This window comes from Panthera tigris, chromosome B3 (assembly GCF_018350195.1).
Source record: "Panthera tigris isolate Pti1 chromosome B3, P.tigris_Pti1_mat1.1, whole genome shotgun sequence".
NCBI classification, from domain to species: domain Eukaryota; kingdom Metazoa; phylum Chordata; class Mammalia; order Carnivora; family Felidae; genus Panthera; species Panthera tigris.
The window spans coordinates 1,834,247-1,851,823 of record NC_056665.1 but is presented as its reverse complement, the minus strand read 5'-3'; the positions used below and the strand labels follow the sequence as shown (position 1 = coordinate 1,851,823).

The 17,577-nt window shown below is 59.1% G+C and overlaps 1 protein-coding gene across 1 annotated transcript in view; it reads right to left on the bottom strand.

The window, feature by feature from the left end:
* ARNT2 (aryl hydrocarbon receptor nuclear translocator 2) overlaps positions 1–17,577 on the bottom strand; it is a 146,024-nt gene that overhangs the window by 76,044 nt on the left and 52,403 nt on the right. Inside the window, 1 exon segment of the mRNA XM_042987902.1 lies at positions 16,097–16,310. Within this exon segment, the coding sequence (XP_042843836.1) occupies positions 16,097–16,310 (214 nt within the window).

Here is a 17,577-nt window from a genome sequence, read left to right as displayed (position 1 = left end):
CTGGCTTTGCCCGCTGTCCCAGAAGTTACTAGGAGAGCGGTCACTTCCCCAGAGGCAGGCCGGCCAGGGATTCCTGACGCTTCTGAGGTCCAGCGGTCCCCTGACGTCGTCGGTGGGCAATACTCTGAGTGTGCTTCGCGAGGGCCGCCCCACACTGTAAAGGCAGAACCGTCTGGGGAAATTCAGATGATTTGTATTTTAAATGTAAGACTATCAATAATTTAGATTTTAGAAGCAAATGCTTATAAGACTAGCATTAATACTTAATGCCGCCCATCTCTGAGAGAGCGAGAGAGAGACGCCCGGCCTGGGGGACTGAGCGTCCTAGTCAGTCTGCGGGGAAGGAAGCTGGGAGAAGTGACCACTGGCAGCGGTGATCATGTCACCGAACAGAAGAGCCCAGAGAGGGAAGCGTTTCCAGGGAGCAGGACAGGCTCGCAGGGAACCATCCCTCCTCTGGGTTAGGACTTAGCCCATGGCCCTCGAATAGCAAAAGAAACACAAAGGGACCCACAACTAGAGCTGGTGACAGGGGCCGAGGCCCCACAGACGCTCACAAGGAGCCCCTCTGACTTGTGCGCGAGCCCACCCTGCCCCCCGGGGAAGGCGGTGGGGAGCCTCTGGCCGGGCAAGGGGCCGGCGGCCGGGCCATCGTGCGCAGAGCATCACGGAGGTGATGTCCTGCACGCTGACAAGGGCAGGGTGGACACGGGGGTAGGCAGAGACCCTCGGTGGGGGACGGCCACGCTGCCTCTGCCGTGGACAACCGGGCTCCCGCGGCCTCCCAAGAGCCCCCGGCTTGGAACTTTCTCTGGCGGACACATTCCAGGCCTGACGCCAACCACCCGAGCGCCACCCGCGGCTCCAGTGTTCATTCCAAACCCGCACCCCACCCCCCGCCCTGTCCCTCCCCCGCCGTGGCCACCCCTGGCCCCCCCCGGCCCCCCCGCACCTCTTCTGCTATTTAATCTGCAGAAACAGTACAAGTGCTTCGTCCTGTTTAGAACATGCTGGGCTGTGCTTTAAAGAAACACATTCCTCTCGGGGTATCATGCTACAAAAATGCCAGAAATGCAGGCCTGAGGCTTTCATTGTAACGGTAAACGATGAAGCGCCCTCTCCATCCTTGGCTGCGGAAAGGCCGCCTGGCGCGTACAAGGAGCCCGGGCTGACACACTGTGTTCCAGAAGGCAGTTTCAGGTCATGCCTTGCCTCCCCTGCACACTGCTAACAAGACAATCAAGAAAACACAAAAATAGCCACAGAAATCCGTATCCATGCGGAAACGCGGCGAAAAGGGCCTCGAACAGATCCGAAACACGGAGGGATTTCTGCAGGAACAGGGCACGTGCGGCCTGTGGTTCAACAAAGACAGAGGAAGGGACTGTCTGGGAAGCAAATAACAGGTTCCCCTAAGGGAAGCCTCCAAATGCACAAGCAGCAGGAAGACCAGGGAGTCGGGAAGCAGACGAGGGGTCCCAGGGCCTGGACGGAGGGCCCCGGCCAGAGCTCTCGTGTCACCCGGGCTTCTGGCAGCCAGCCCGCCCCGTGAAGGGGAGGAAGGAGGCAGGCTGCCGGGGGAGGGGGCTGGGGAACGGGGTGGGGGCTGGGGGGGAACTTTCCAGCACACACGCCACCCCCCCCCCCCCCCCGCCCCGCCAACCCCGGCTGGCGGCAGCCTCCCAGCCCCGCCCCCCACAACCCAGCCCCAGTCTAGAAAAATTAACTTTCAAAGAAATACACACAGACCCAAACCATTTCAGCTCTTTGTACACGTTAGGATCCAAGGATGAATGAAAAGGTGAAGGAGGCGAGCGTAACGCATGGGAAGATTCAACACGGCAAGAAGGATGTGACTGCAAAATCACACCAAGTACCCCCCCCACCCCCACCCCACGAAACGCATTCCAGGGACGCGGGCCACACCCAAACACCCGATCTCGGTGGTACGCACAAGATCCTTCATAAACAGAAAGGCAATGACCTGAGTCCGGGAAAGGTTGCTTTTGGGTAAAAAACGTGATTTCAGGATCAAAGCCCAAATGACAGCAGCTCAACCAGGAAACTACAAGAACCTCCGAGAAACAGTCCTGGAGCCACAGAACAGAGCCCACAGCGGGGGACACGGGGGACAGGGGACACACTACAGGGGCTTCTGCTTCCAGTCCAGACAGAGCAATGGGGCCCAGGTTCACCTTCCCTCTGAACCCATCAAACAACCGACAAAATACATAGGACAACAGTAAACAGGCGAGGCGAGGCCACAGGTCCCCCAGGGACCGCCTGGAGAGCACCCCCAGGCCGCAGCTCAGGGGACAGGGCCCAGACTGAGCCAGCTAGTGGAGGATGTGCACCTGGGAGACTAGGACGGAGAACCAGGGCGGGAGGGGACACACAGGGGACCCCAGAGTTCCGCAGGGGTCCCCCGGAGCCAGTACCAGGCTACCGATCGGCTGGTGCGTGTGAGGAAACCACCTGAGGCCAAAGAAAGTGCCCGCGGGAAGGTTAGAGAGAAGGAAGAGCTGAGAACTGAAATTCTGGACATGAAAACCGCTGTCTCCAATGGAAAACACACAAGATGGGATTAAAGGCAGACGAGATGTTTCAGAAAAAGAGATTAGTGAACTTGAACACACAGAAAAAAGTATTCAAAATGAAATACACAGAGATCAAAAGGATTTAAGGAAATGAAAAGAGCATCCGTGAACCGTGGGAGAACTCTCGCCGTCTAATATATGTGTAATTGGTGTCCCAGAAACAGGAGGGAAAGACGGGAACAGGGAAAAACATGTGCGGAATGAAAAGCTGGTGCTTCTTATAAATATGATGAAAACCGTAAGCCCAAAGATGAAAGTCACTAAATGAACACCAAGTACAATAAACACGAGGAAGCCATACGCAGGCGAGCCATAATCCCATGTTCAACACCAGTTACAAAGAGAAAAACCTTAAAGCCAGCCGGATAAAAAGAGGTATTTTGTACCGAGGGCAGGGTTGAGAACAGCACGGAGTTTCTCGCGGGAGCCAACGCCAACGAGAAGACGCTGGATTCACAGCAGCAAAGGAAACCACAGGCCCACGCCCGTCACCAGCACCGCGGAAGAACCCTGACACAGAACGTCAGCAAGTCAAACCCGACCACGTCCTGCCCCAAGTGCGGTTCATCTCAGGAACCAAAGACCTGCTTCGCTTTGAAAAACTCAAACAATGTACTTCACTGCAAGAACTAGAAAGGAAATGCCACGCTGTCATCACGGTAGAGGCCATCTCCCCCAGCCACACCCCTCCCCCAGCTCCACCACGGACGGGGACCGCGTCCGCTTTGCGTGGCCACCCACGTGCCTCCCGTATCGGGCGCAGTTACGCGTGCAGCACGAGCAACGAGGGGATGGCCTCACGACGCGCCACCCGCTTCCGTCAAGTGCTTCCCCTCGTCCGCAAAGACCCGCTGGCCAAGCCCTGGGAGCCGGCAGTCCTGGAGAGGAGGGCCCGTGTGGGTCCTGTCTCAGCCCCGGAGCCTCGGCTACTCTCAGGGGCCAGCCTGGGGGTCACCATGGGCTGCCTTCGGTCCTTCCAGGGCCGCCAGGGCCACTGCTGACCCCCAGTCGCATCCCCCGGCGCTCAGACCCACCCGACAGGCACGGCCCCGCCCCAGCCGCTGACGGCGCCTCAGCTGACGGCTCACTCGGGCACCTTCTCATAAAGCCACACGGCTTGAGGATGCTTGGGAGTCTCACCCACCCCTCCAGGCGACAGCCGCCCTCTTGCCTCCAGTGCCTCCTTTCCTCCCGAGCCCCCTGGGCCATCAGGCTGAGGCGAGACCTTCCTGAGCCGTGTCTTGGCCTGGCCCCTCCTGTCACCTGCACTGCTCCCCCTTTACGGCCCGCCCAGGGGTGTCTCTCTCCGAGCGTGTGCGCAGATCCCCATCCAGGCTTGCTGTCCAGGCACTCGGCCCGAGACAGAGCCTGCCTGCACGAGGAAAGCACCAACCGAGCTCACAGGGCACTGTCTTGGGTGCCACTCACACTGTCCTCGTGCCGGTGGGGACCTGGGCACCTAGGGAGAACCCGTACCTTGTTCACGACTGCCTAAATGGTCTGGGGTAAATCCGGGACCCAAACCCATGGCGGACTATGGCTCCCAGGCCCACACTCTTAGCTCCCCCACCCCGGGCACAGGTGAGTGTGCATGGGCACAAACTGTGAGGCACGTGCACTTTCCCGGTCCCGTCCCACAGTGTCAGCCGGGCTGCTGAGCACAGAGGCAGGGCGACCAAGGGGGCTTCGAACTGAGCACAAGCACGTACATTCCACGGCGGCCGGGCAGTCTCCTGACACGGCCAGGGGCTCCCGGGCAGGGTGCATTCCAGAAGGAGCCAGGCGGCCCAGACAAGAGCTGGCCTGTATGAGCACTGAGGTCCCCACGGCACGGAGCTCTTCTGATTCTGGGCCCTCAGAATATGTGCACTTGATTCAAGGTTAAAGAATGACATTGTAAATAGCTCATTTGAGACTAATTTATGTCATCACCAGAAAGGGGAAAACTGAAACCCATCCGTCGTCGGATCACTGCCTGAGTAAACGGCTGGCAGGCGAGGCTCTGCGTTGGTGCGTAAGAAAAGAATCTACAAAAATAAAAGGAAAAGTGAACGCAGATGTTCGTCTCAATTAGCTTCTACTGGGAGAGCAATAAACAGGAAAGATCACTGCTGTGCGTGCATTTTTATTTAACCGTTTGGTGTGAGTCATGACATCTCAGAAGGAAACGTGTCTCTTTTTTTAGTGAAGCTAAAGGAAACTATTTTAATTTTCTTGATCCTGCTGGAGCGTTTGCAATCGAGTTATTTTTAACCAAAGCATTACAAAATACGGCCGCCACGTGAGGCTCTTACTAAAACCTGCATCCTACAGGAGCAAGCAATGATTCCGTTGGTCTCTTCACTTGTCCTAAAGTAACTCGAAATAATTCTATCTGCCTAAAAACAATACGACTCATAGGTTATTTTTGTTCCAGTTTCCCATTATAGATGGAGAAATCAAGTCTTTGTCTATTTACTGGTTGAGCCTCAGAGCTAGGACCAAAGATACGTGGTTAAGAATTCCAGGCTTGCAAAGAGGATTTCAGGGCTCCTGCTGCTTACTTTCAATGATGTTGCTGACAGATGACATTGTTAACATTTTGTTTCTTCTTTATTTTGATCCTGCTGACATGTTTGTCCTGCTAAAAAACAGATCCGGGCTGTATTCTTTCATGTTTATGGGTGTTTTTTGGTTTGTTTGTTTGTTTGTTTGTTTTTGGTGAGGGACACGCCGGGCGAGTCTGGACGCCTGGCCTTTACCACGACAGGGTCAGAGAAATGGGTTGCAATGCCAGCCTCAAAAGCCTGAAAAGAGCCAGTAAAATTCAGATGTGCACGGACATTGAGGACCACTGTTTTAGGGGCTGGGGATTTTCAAAAGTTACTAACAAAGCTGCTGTTCTGCAAGCATTACTTGGATGTTCCATTTCAGGAAAAGCCAGGCTACAGAAATGGAAACGCAGAGAACAGATCTCGAGGTTCGTAGCATCACAAAGGAACGCAGCGACGCTCCGCTGAGGTGGTGACGTCTCCCCGTGGATCTAGAGCGAGATCGAGGGTTCCCAAGCGCCACGCACACGCATTTGTAAGGGGCTGGGAGATACGAAGATGGGCCCGTTCGAGAGAACCTAACCTCGTCGCCGCTTTTTCTCGACTCGCCCAGGTGCGGGGCGCAGGGGACACAGGGCTCCCAGCCATGGCTGCCTCCCTTGCGTCCCTGGCTGCCTTCCTGCCTCCCCGCAAGCCCCTTCGTGAAGGAGGCTGTGCACACCTGTCACTTCTCCTACGGATGTGGGCTCTGGGACCGATGCAAAAGCCCGTCATTCGGTGCCACCAGTACTCAGCCTTGCAAAGCCCAGCATGCTTTGGTTTCAGGGCCCATTCCCAAACAAGCTGTTACTCTGGAGCTGTTACTCCGGACCACACCGGCTAGGGCCTGGGGCATGGGAGGCAAGGACAGGAAGAAAAAGGAGTCTGGGCCCGGTGATGGGGACAGGGTGCCACGCCACAAAGGACGCCTCGGGAAACCTAGGCACAGGGCCCGGCACCAGCCGGCCTGCATCCACTAGTAAGTGCTGCTTCCGGAAACTACTTTGTACCCTGAAGACTGGCAGAGCCGGGCCTGAGCGGGCCGGGTCCTTGTCACAGCAGAACCCGTCCCGGGCTGGAGGCCAAACTGCCCCTCACCCATCAGCTGTCCACTGCTCGCCCCCACCTCCCCGGCTCGGGCGTCCCCGCACCACTGCCTCCCTCTGGCTCACCCCCCGACCCCCTCCTCCGGCCGTGGTGACCTCCTACTGGTCTCTGGAGAAAAGGGCCTTGGTCCTTCTGTCCACGAAGGCAGTGCCAAGAGGCAGGTCTGGCCCGAGGCAGGACCCAGGCACCAGGCAGTGAGTTGAGTCGGAAGGCGGGCGAGGGGCTGGAGCGAGGAGATCCCAGGAGAGGGGCACCGCCGAGAGATCGCACGGCACCACGGGGCCGGCGGGGGTGACCGCTCCAGGCCCCGGCAGATCCGAGAGACGCGGAGAAGCAGGGAGAGAGTGTGCTCTCTGTCCCCCCTCGGGCGGGCCTACCCCACCGTCCAGGGAGGACCACAGTGCCAGCAGGTGCAGCTGGGGTGGGGGGGGGGAGGTGGAGAAGCGGGGGCAGGAGAGTGACACAGCGTGGTTCGCCTCCAGGACGCTCACACCTGGACGAGCAGGTGCAAGGGCGGGGAGGGGCTGGAGGACCGCTCCTGGCTCCTGGCGGCTCGCGGCGCACACAGCAAACCCGAGCGTGGGCACGCGGAGCGCCTCCCGCACCCGAGCCACGTCGGTCGGTGAAGAGGGACCGATGGGCCCACGGGGACCCGGCGGTTAACACAAACGTGTCCGTGGAAGGCGTGGGTCTTGTGGCCCGACTCAACACGGCAAGCTGGGGCCACCGACGAGGTGCCTCCTGCTGTCCTTCCGGCCGAAGAGATGGGGCAGTGACAACACGGGGCCGCGAGAAAGGGTCACCAAGGTCCCCCGATAATCAGCTCTCTTAACGTTATCTGGGTGGAGGAAAGAACTAGAGCGAGTGGAAACACGCCCACGTTATGCTCCCCGAGAGCCCACGTCCCCACCATCGCTGCGCCGAGCGGGTCTGCCTGGAATTGCTGGGCGTGGCCTCGCGCGGAGACAGGTGAGATGAGGCCGAACTGGGTGAGGGATGGGCGCTGACGGGAGGAGGAAAGTCTGCACAGAGACACGGGGAGAACGCTGTGTGTGACCGGGGCAGAGACGGGAGGGGCGCCTACAGCCGGGGAGGCTCAGGACCGCTGGCCGCCAGCAGAAGCCGGGAAGGAGGCGCGGAAGTCTCTCCCACGGAGCCCACGGAAGGAACCGCCGTGCTGACATCCTGATTTCGGACCTCCCAGCCCCGGAGCCGTGAGAGAGGACACCTCTGAGGTTTTCGGCGGCCTGGTGCGTGCCGATGGCAGCGACGGACAGCACCCAACCCCGCCCCGCGGTCTCCCCTGCGCCCCGTCGGCACCCTCGCCGGCTCGTCCCCCGGCTGGTCTGCCCCCCACCCCGACACGCTCCCCGCTCTGCACTTGGATCACAGGACTCCTCTGGGCAAACACCTGTAGGGGTCTGGCGTCTCCTGCCCTGGGGACGGGCACCCCCCCCCCCCCACCATCTCCTCCCCAGACCTTCCGGGCCTCACGCGCTCCCGAGAGCCCTGCCCAACCCACCAGACAGGCCTGGTGACAGGTGACATCGACAGGTTCTCAATGCCCCACCGACTTTTCCTGCTCAACACTCATCGTGATGCGGGATGGCCTTTCCATGTGATTATGCTGCTGATGTCTCTCTCCACCCCTAGCCCGCGGACCCCCCGAGAGCCAGACCACATCAGTGTTGTTTCTCAGTACACCCTCCACAGTCAGCACAGCGTCTCACTGGGTGTGGTGCGTTCATGGACGAGGACACGGAGACCTGGGGCGGTGAAGTCCGCCACCCAAAGCAAAGGGCCGTGAACCGTGACTGGCACCAGGGGATCCTTCCTTCCACTGCCCCCCAGCTGCCTCCCCTACAGCCCAAGCCCACACCAGCCTCACCCGTAGCCGCCCAGGAGAGCACGCACACGGGCGGGGACACGGCCCTCCAGCCGAGGTCCCTGATGGGTACACAGACCCTGCACTTGACTCCCTTATCTGCCGGGACACCAGAGCGATAACGAACCCAGCCGCCTGAGTTGGAAACCTGTCCAGATTCAGGAAACATCTTTCAACATAAAACAGAGGAAACACAAGCGGCTTTAGCACGGTAGGCACGGGGGGAAGGGGACCGAGGCGGGTCGTACCAATATTTAACCTTGGGAGGAAAGAACTGAGCCAGCACCAAAGTGCATCTGGGATCACGGATCCGAGGGGGCTGCGGTTCCCAGCGGGAACGTCGCTGAGAAGGACGAGAAGTAACCAGCCCGTGGTTGTCAGCTGCACTCTCTCGTGGGCTCACGGAGCACCTGCCCGCAGATGCTTCCTCCGGGGCCGGCGTGTGGACTACATCACTGGGGCCTAAGTCAAATAAACATGCTCCTCTCGCCACCAAAACACTTTATTTCTATTTCAAACACAGAAACCCAGGAACACTGTTAATCGCTGACTCAGACAAAATCGGGAATTTTTCTTTTCTTGGCCATGTTTATCTGTTCCCCTCATAAGGCAAGAACCAGGCTGCCGAGCCGTGTTTTGGATCTCGGGTTCTGGCACCAGTCCAAGGGCGAAGCCTGGGTATCGCAAAGAAAATAAGCCACGTATTTGCAAGTGTGGTTTTAATGAAGTTACCTTCGTGACGGACACGTGGGAAGAGGCCGTCCTTTTCCAGAACTGATACAGCGGTGGGGGGAAGGGCTCCACAGCTCACCGAGCCCCTGTGGGGCCGTGACCTGACGGTCCTGCACGGGAGGAGTGCACGGCCGCAGCCACGTGGTTTTGCCCTCGCCCTCTTCGCAAAGTGTCCCCGAGAAGGCCCAGCTGTCTTGGAGGGGCTGGGCCTCAGTGCTGACAGCCGCCGGCCACTTTCCCAGCCACGGTCCGTGACGCGTGTCTGTGTATCACGCGGAGGTGGGGCGGTTTCTGCTCCGACCCGGGTCGCCCGGGAAGCCAGCGCGGGCATGCCCTCGGTTCCTCGCTGTGTCCCTGAGCCGCAGTGGAGGCCGGCCGGCTGAATATACGGCAGCCCCTGCTGACCCCGCTGTCTGTGTGGAGGGCAGACTTGCAGAGTGATGTCCCCCCCCCTGCTGCTGCGTCCCCAGGCCCCGGGGGTGCGGGGGGGACACAAACCCCAGACACTGTTCTCCTCCCGGCTCTGCCCCAAGGCCCGGCCCTGCCCGAGACCCCCTGGCCATGGCCGCAGCTGCAGGAGGCCCCCAGCCACACCCTGCTGGTTTTTAATGCACGGCTTCTCAGACGTCAATATGCATATACATTAAAAATGAAAATGCAGGTGCTGAGTCAGCCCCTGCCCCACCCCCCACCGGGCGATGGGGCCTGTGAACCTGCATTTCTAGGAGGTTCCCAGGGGCTGCAGGTGGTGCGAAGCCACAGAGCACAGGTTCCGATCTCACCGGGGTTTACCATCCAACACAAATCAACGTCTGCCTTGAGGGTCACAGCTAACGTGACAGTCCCCACCTTAGGTTCGAGTCAGAGATGCGACGGCCGGACGAGGTCAAACAGAGGTGGATCCAACCCAGGGGACGTGGTGTCGCGTTCCCGGATGCGGGCACCAAGCCAGGCCTTGTCAAACCGCGAGGAGCGCCACTGGGAATGCACGTTCCCGGGCCCTCCACGCTCCCGCCTCAGGAGGTCTGGGTTCCGGCGGAGTTGCCTCCCCGACAAGTTCACGAGTGATGCTCAAGCAGCGGGACCAGAGGCCACACCGTGAGAGCCTACACGAGATCACGCAGGACCCCGGAGGCCCCTGTGTCTGGGGCCCCACTGACCGCTGCCCGCCTGCCCCCTGGGGCAGGGGCCCCCACTGACTCCTGCCCGCCTGCCCCTGGGGCAGGGGCCCCAAGCCCTGTGTTGAGCACTTCGTCTGGACTGGCCACACGAGGCCAGCCTTCTGAGGCTTCTTTGTACCCAGATGTCCCCAAAGGCACAAAGGCTCCGCCCTCACAGACGAGCTCCGCTTTGCAGCACCTGTTCGGCCCCGGCCGTGTGGCCCCCAGAACCTCTCCGTGACTCCAAGCGTCTCTCTCCTCACCTGTGATCTGGGGTCCATACCAAACCCCCCATCACCCCCAAATCCCGGGCAGGCATGCCTGTCACATGTCCCCAGGTGATGAGTTCTCGGCCCGGGTTGAGAACCACTAAGTGGGTTAAAAAACAAAGAAAAGGAGAGGTGCTATAAAATGTAAGAGAGCTCACCACAACGTTACTATTTCGCCGTGAAAGCACAATGCGCCCAGCGTGCCGCAGATGTCTCCTCTCCCTGACAGGCCCACACCGTCTTGAATGTCACACAAACCCGAGGAGAGGTCGATGACCCAACAGGGGTCCCCGGAGGCCCGCTCTCCCGAGCTGCTCTCTGGGCCCTGACCAGCGCCGGCCAAATCCTGTGAGCCAAGGCCGAAAGCATCTCTGGACCGCAGCGGGGCTCCCGGGAGACGTGGGGTGGGGGTGGGGGTGGGGGCTTAATCACAGCTGATTGTGACTCGTGGCGCTCGTGCACAAGGGGCTTTCTGGCCACAGCCCTCAGGGACCGACCCGGCCCGCGCTCTCCCCAGATTATCACAACAGCTAGGAAACGGGGTCCATTCATTCGCCAGCAGCTGGGAACCCCACGCACACAGGTACCTGCTGAATGCATGAGCTTATGGACAAAGAAAGGGGGGGGGAGGGAGGGGCAAGAAGGTGGGGAGGGCAGGGGTGGAGGCAGGGAGGGAGAATTAATTCTGCTTTGGCTCACATCCGTCTCCACCACCGCACTGCCCCAACCGCTGCCAACTTTTCCCTGTATTGAGCCAAAATGCTGGCCCGATTCTCCGGACAAAGGAAGAAGGAGTCAGACGGAGGGGATGGGCCACGTCAACCTCGCTCTGTCGGGGCCACGGGTTACCCGTTTCCACACCCGCGTCCCAGGCGGGGCAGCTGGGCACTTCCTACGCGGCACGGCGCCTGAGGTCACCGATGAGACGCCTCCAGCTTCTGCTCCCGGGATCGAGGCCGGCCAGAGCTTAGCGGCCACGGACAGGGGTGGAGGGGAAGTTGGGAAAGGCCACGGACGCAGAGAAGGACGCGCTCCCTCTGTGCTCCCTCGCTGTGCTGCCTGCCCTCCGAACCCCGGCCCGTGGGGCAGACTCAGTCACCCTCAGAGGCTCTGGGATCACCTGGGAAGCCCCGGGCCTGTCCTCAGCTCCCTCCCTCCCCACAGCAGGCTGCGGCTGAGGTCACTCAGACGTCCTCGGTACGTGTCTCTGAAGCACGCCCCCCACACCCGCCGACTTTTATCTGACCCCTACCACCGTCCTCACCTGCCAGAAGCTTCCCCTCCGTCTCAAGCCGGGAACGCAAATATGCCAGCATTCCCCCAGCAATCAAGACGTGCCCCCGCCCTTCCCCGAAAGGACCACCGCTAACACCACGGAGGCCAGCTCTCCCAGCCGGCCGGTGCAAACCTCCCTCCCTGTGGCGACTGCGCCCCATTTCCACGGGGAATCACCCCTCCCTGACTTTCCGGCTTCACCCCCCAGGCCCAGACTCCTTGGCCCCCCCCCCCCTGAAGTGGGCAGGGCAGGTCCTGGGCTCTCTGCGGGGACGCCCAGAGAAGGCGGATTCTGCTGGTTCTGCCGAGCGGTCCACGGGGCCCGCGGCTGCTAACACACACCTCCGTTACGTGAGGAGAGCCCGCCTGAGAACGCGCCCTGCGCAGGAGCAACCCCCGTCCCGGGTCGCGCGCAGACCCCAAAGAACTGAAAACAGGACCTCAAAGAGGCGTCGGCACACCACGTTCGCTGCCGCGTTATTCACAGCAGGCAAGACACAGAAGGAAGCCCAAAGCCCAGCGACGGAGAGATGGACACAGAAAAGGTGGTACACACACCCTGAAGTATCACTCGGCCTGAAAAAGGCAGTGGGGGAGGGGGGAGCTTCTCATTTGCAGCACGATGGATGAATTGAGAGGCCAGCATGCTAAGTGACGTGAGCCCGTCACAGGACAACCGCTGCATGGTTCCCCTTCCGTGAGAAATCTACAGGAGTCAACTCAGAAGCAGAGAACACAAGGGTGGCTTGAAACGGGGAGCTGGGGCGTAACGGGCGCAACGTTTCAATCGCGTGGGGGTGAATGAGTTCTGGAGTCAGCCGGCTAACACTGTGCCTGCGGCTAATACAGAGAGCGTGCTTTAAAAACACCTATTTTATTTGTTCATTTTATAGGGGGGCGGGGAGGACCAGAGAGAGAGGGGGAGAGACGGAATCCCAAGCAGGTTCCGCGCCGTCAACGCAGAGCCCCACGCGGGGCTTGATCCCACAACTGTGAGCTGAAATCAAGAGTCAGATGCTCAAGACTGAGCCGCCCCGTCGCCCCCAGGGGTGGGCGCTTTGAAACACGTTAAGAGGGGAGAGCTCGTATCCAGTGTTCTTAGCACAAAAAGGAGAGAAAGGAAGAGAGAGAGAAGGAAAAGGAAAAAGCCACAAAGGGACACAGGAAATTTCTGGAGGTGACGGATGTGCTTAGTACCCCGACGGTGGCAATGGTATCCCCGGGTGTGTGCGTACGACCAGACTCACGAAAACATACGCATTAAACACGCTCGGCTGCTCGTGTGAGGGCGTACCTACAGAAGCGAAGCCGGGAGATGGAGAAAACCATGCCCAGCCAGCGTAGTTACATTTTACGAAGTCACTGCAAACACCAACGAGCGGGTACTGGACCGCTGCTCCGAGACAACAGCTCCCGGAAAGCCTCCGCACGCAGCACTGTCGTCATCCGGGATTCGGAACCGTGTCTCAGGTGCGTTTCTGCTCCAAGACCCCTCATTCGGTGTCGCCGACTCGGTAACCCTGCACTGCCGGCCACCAGCCCCGTGACTCGCGCCCGCGAGAAGCTGACCCACACACGAGGGTCTCCCCCGTGAGGCACACGGCGGCCCGCCCTCGCGGACCCCGGCCGGCACATCAGCCTTCGCTCCGGGGTCATCTTCGACGGCAAGATCTCCGACAAAAAGCACGAACATGCAAAACCAAACAGAGCAAAACCACCCAGCGCACGAAGGGCTGGAGGCAAGGGCAGCGATCATCCCGTGTGACCTTAGCCAGAAACGCGGGCCCCAGCGACTCAGATTTTCTCCCCTCTGTGCACGTCCGCGTCTGCCTGCAAATGCATTTTGGGGTTACAACTGAGTTCCGCCAAGAGGCGGATTTGCAAGTACAGACTCCCGAGTGACGAGGGAGGAGCGTGGTTCCGTTTCCAGCGTCTGATCACTGTCTGCGCCTGAAGCCGGCAGGCCCTTGCCGTCCGGCAGCGATAGTCCCTGTGTCACTCAAGCCAGTCGGGGCTGGTTTTCTGTCACTTGAACCCCGGCTGGCTGCACAGCCACTTTTCTGTAAGCGCAGAGGTCTCTGGGAGGAAGGCGGGCCCACTGTCCAGTGACGACATGTCCCCCCTACCGTGCACGTTCAATGCCCCCCAAGTGCCCCACCGTGTGGTACAAGCCCACCCTGTGGGTCCCATGGCTGAGGCATGGACAGTGCAACGGAGAGGCCCAGAGGCCAGGCTGAGCGCCACCCCCACCTCGCCACTCCCAGTGACCTGCCCGGCCCCCTGCCCCTCACCCTCCCACGCTGACCCCCACCAGGGGGGCCGCGACCTTGCTCCCCACGCCGGAAATGAAGGGACGGGAGGGCTTGAGACCCTAGCCCAGTGGCCAAAGGCCCCAAATCACCCCCGAGGTTTATTACGTGTCCACCCAGGTCTGGTGAGTCAGCTAGACCCATGGCCAGAGCCTGACCTCCCCCTGACCATCACCCCCTCTGCCATCTGCCCCAGGCGGGGCTCCTGACTGGGTTTCCAAAAGCCACATCCTGTGGTCAGACCCAGAAGCCTAGGCAAAGTAGGGAAAGACAGACGGCTCTTTCCGGAAAAGGTGACTCCAGCTGTCAACACTTCCTGGTTGATTTACTGTCCTTCTCGAGTCCCTCTGGAATGCCGAACTTTATAAAGCATCTAACCTTGAAAGTGCTACATGGGGCTCTCTGATCTGGCTCGAGGCTGTGACAGCAGAGTCCGTTTTAGCATCATTTCTCAGCCTGTGCGTGGAGCTCCCTGACCGGCCAGGCGTCACCGTTACAGGCCACGCGGAGGTGAGCACAGCACAGGCCCCGTCCCTATAACTCCCCACCCCCGCCCCCACGTCACTGACACCAACACCGAGACCATTACCAGTATCGTCCAGAAACAGCTGTATGTCTATTATTTCTGACCACGTCCGACTCAGTCTTACCTAAGTGTCAGGGGCCGGCCTGTGTCCCCCCAAAATGAGTATGGTGGAGCCCTAACCCCCAGAACCTCAGAATGTGACTATATGTGGAGGCAGGGCCTTTAAGGAGATAATGTTAAATAGAGTCATGAGAGTGGGGCCCTAATCTGACCAATGTCCTCCCAGGAAGAGAGACATCGGGGGCGCCTGGGCACAGAGCAGACCACATGAGGACACGGCGGGCAGGTGCCAGGGACAAGCCGGTGAGAGAGGCTTCAGGAGAAGCACAGTCTACCAAGGCCTGGGTCTTGGACTTCCGGAGTGTTCCGGAGTGTTCCGGAGTGCAAGAGCGTGAGAAAATAAATTTCTGCTGTGCCAGCCGCCAGTCTCTGGTATTTTTTACGGCGGCCCTGGCAAACGGACACAACGGGCAAAGCGTTCACCCCCCCGTCCCGCATTCACCAGGCTCCTGCTGAGGACACACACGTAGACGGAGACCCCGCGGCTCTCGGTGCAGCAGCGAACTGAAGGCACAGACGTGTCTACCACCCAGCGCAAGACAAACACGGCGGCCCAGGGGCTTGTTCTGAAAATGCAAATTTGTTCCAACGCGACTGAGCTGCTGGGGAACAATCCGAGTACGATGTGAGCTCTGTGTGCGCTTATGCGTGCTTCTGTCCACAAGGAACGCTGCGTGAACACAGAGAAGCACACCCAGCTGAACGGAAGCACGCGGCTCACACACGCACGCGCTTCAGACACCTGCCGGGTCCCCCAGGCTGTCGCGCGTCACAAGCCACCTGTATCCGCCGTCACGACCACCTTTCGACTTCTAACATCACGTGACTGTCCTCGCACAAAAACACTCAAGTGGCAACCCTTCCAGGACCCACCTGTACGAGTAAATTTCACGTCAGTCTCAAGGCCTGGTGCCACGTTCACGTTTATGAATTTCTTAACCGTTTAATGTGCAAAATTATGCTCCCATTTTTACCAGGTTCCTATTCCTGTTTTTATCTGTCAGCGATTCGTTCTTGAGTGTTGTGCTCCTAACCCGTCTCTTCCCACTGTAGCTTTTATCTCCAGAGTCTGCGTACCGCGGTGACTTCCAGGAATGCGTATGTCGTGTTACAGCAGAACTGCCTTATTTAGATGTTACAATAAGGAACTTCGTTGCAGGGAACTAAGTAAGGCCTAGGTAATAACTGCCTACGATCAGGACCACCATAATTAAGCTCTGAGAGGCATAAACCTCATCACAGAACATGTGGTTCTGGCTAATGTAGCAACATCGCCTCCTAGTGACAACATCCCCTAATTGCAGGTAGAATATAGAGAGTGGGGGGAAAAACCCTTATGTATTAAAATCGAATTGTTTAAATGTTACAAGGTAAATGAAGTCATTGCACAAGCCAAGTCAAATAGACCCCCTCACCTTTAGGCAGCTTTTTCTGACCTCCAGCTTCACCTTTAGGCAGCTTTTTCTGACCTCCAGCTTCCTGATCTGTTTACTGAAAGACATCCCTCTCCAGACTCAAACAGCCCCCAGGAGGGGGCAGCACTGACCTGTCATGGAGTTTTCGGAGGTGCACAGCTGCTCTCTCAGCTTCTCCACATCGTCGGGGTGCACCTGCTCGTACAGGGTGCTCCCAAACCACTCTGACTGGGGCTGGTTCAGCACAGGGGTGACGGAGTCAGACACGTAAATGACCCGTCCCGTCTCTGCCGCCACTACAAACAGAAAGCCATCGGCTGCTTCCAGGATGAGGTGCTTCAGCTCCTGGGAAGAGAAGATCGAGGTTAGGACAGAACACTGACAAACGCAGCCTCATTAAGTTGTCCTATCAGCAACCTTTGACTTTTGCTCCCTCACTGGGATACACAGTTTTAGAAACTTTGATTGCTTTTTTCTTACTGAAAAATAAGCTAAAAAATGCACAGAGCTTGTCCTAGCTCTGAGATACAGCTACTCCAAAGACTTCTGGCCCTGCCCAAACCAGCCCTCTCTTAGGGACAGAAGGAAATTCTTGCCCAGGGCAGGGGCTGGAAAGCAAGGGAGTGATCACCAGAATGTGCTGGGCTGCCATAGGTGTGAATAGCCTCACCTACATATTCAAGCTGCAGTCCTGTTGCTGGGGCACAAGAAGGGCCCGGGGCACAGGGCTCAGTACAGAAGGTGCTGCTGCTGGAAGGGAGGGGAGGGGAAGAGAAAGGGGACAGTGAGGAGGGCAGTGTCCCAGCCACCGCTCCCGCACGGCTGGCGTGCACTTCCTCCCCTTCCTGCGCTCTGAGCGCAATGCCGGCAGTGGATACGGGGGTATCTCCTCATATTCGGGCACCCGTCAAACTTCCAGAACTCCTTGACAGACTCTCCGGGCAGCGTCGGGAGGCAGCAGGGCACACAGCATTGCCCACATCGCTTTATGGCGAGAAGAAAGGTTAGCTGCGCCAGCCCTGGGGTCGCGCTGACTCACGGGGCTTGTGACGGTCAGCGAGGGCAGGAAGGAAGCTGCGTGGAATCCGTGAACGGGCAGCGGGCAGCCCCACCATCATCCCAAGAGGGGCGTGAACGGAGCAGAGTCAACTCTGTTAAGATGTCTCTTCTTTGCCTGAAGGCGGCCCAAGTGTAGCCAACCTACCCGTGTCATTTTCGCATCAAGTCCGATGCAATGTGCTCTGCCCCTCTGGGGGTTGAGGAGCTAACTCTCCCACATGCCCCGCGCCCACACGTGCGCCTCCAACACCCCACGCACTCAGCAGGCTCCCGCCACAAAGGGCCACTTTCTGCTGGGAATCCTCGGTTCGGATGTCGCCCCACTGTAACACCGATTAAGCGCCCACAGCACACGCGGGAATCTGACGCATGGGGCCCAGCCCCAGGGCGCTCCGAGGACCCAAAGAAAACGCGGGTCTGCTGGTGAGCAGAATCTGGGGAGCTCTGAGCTCTTGGCTGGGTCAGAACTTGAACATCCTCCACCTGGGACCCTAGGGCGGAAGCAGACTATACGGGATTTTCTAAGAAAAAGGTTGTTTTGTCCACTTCCCTT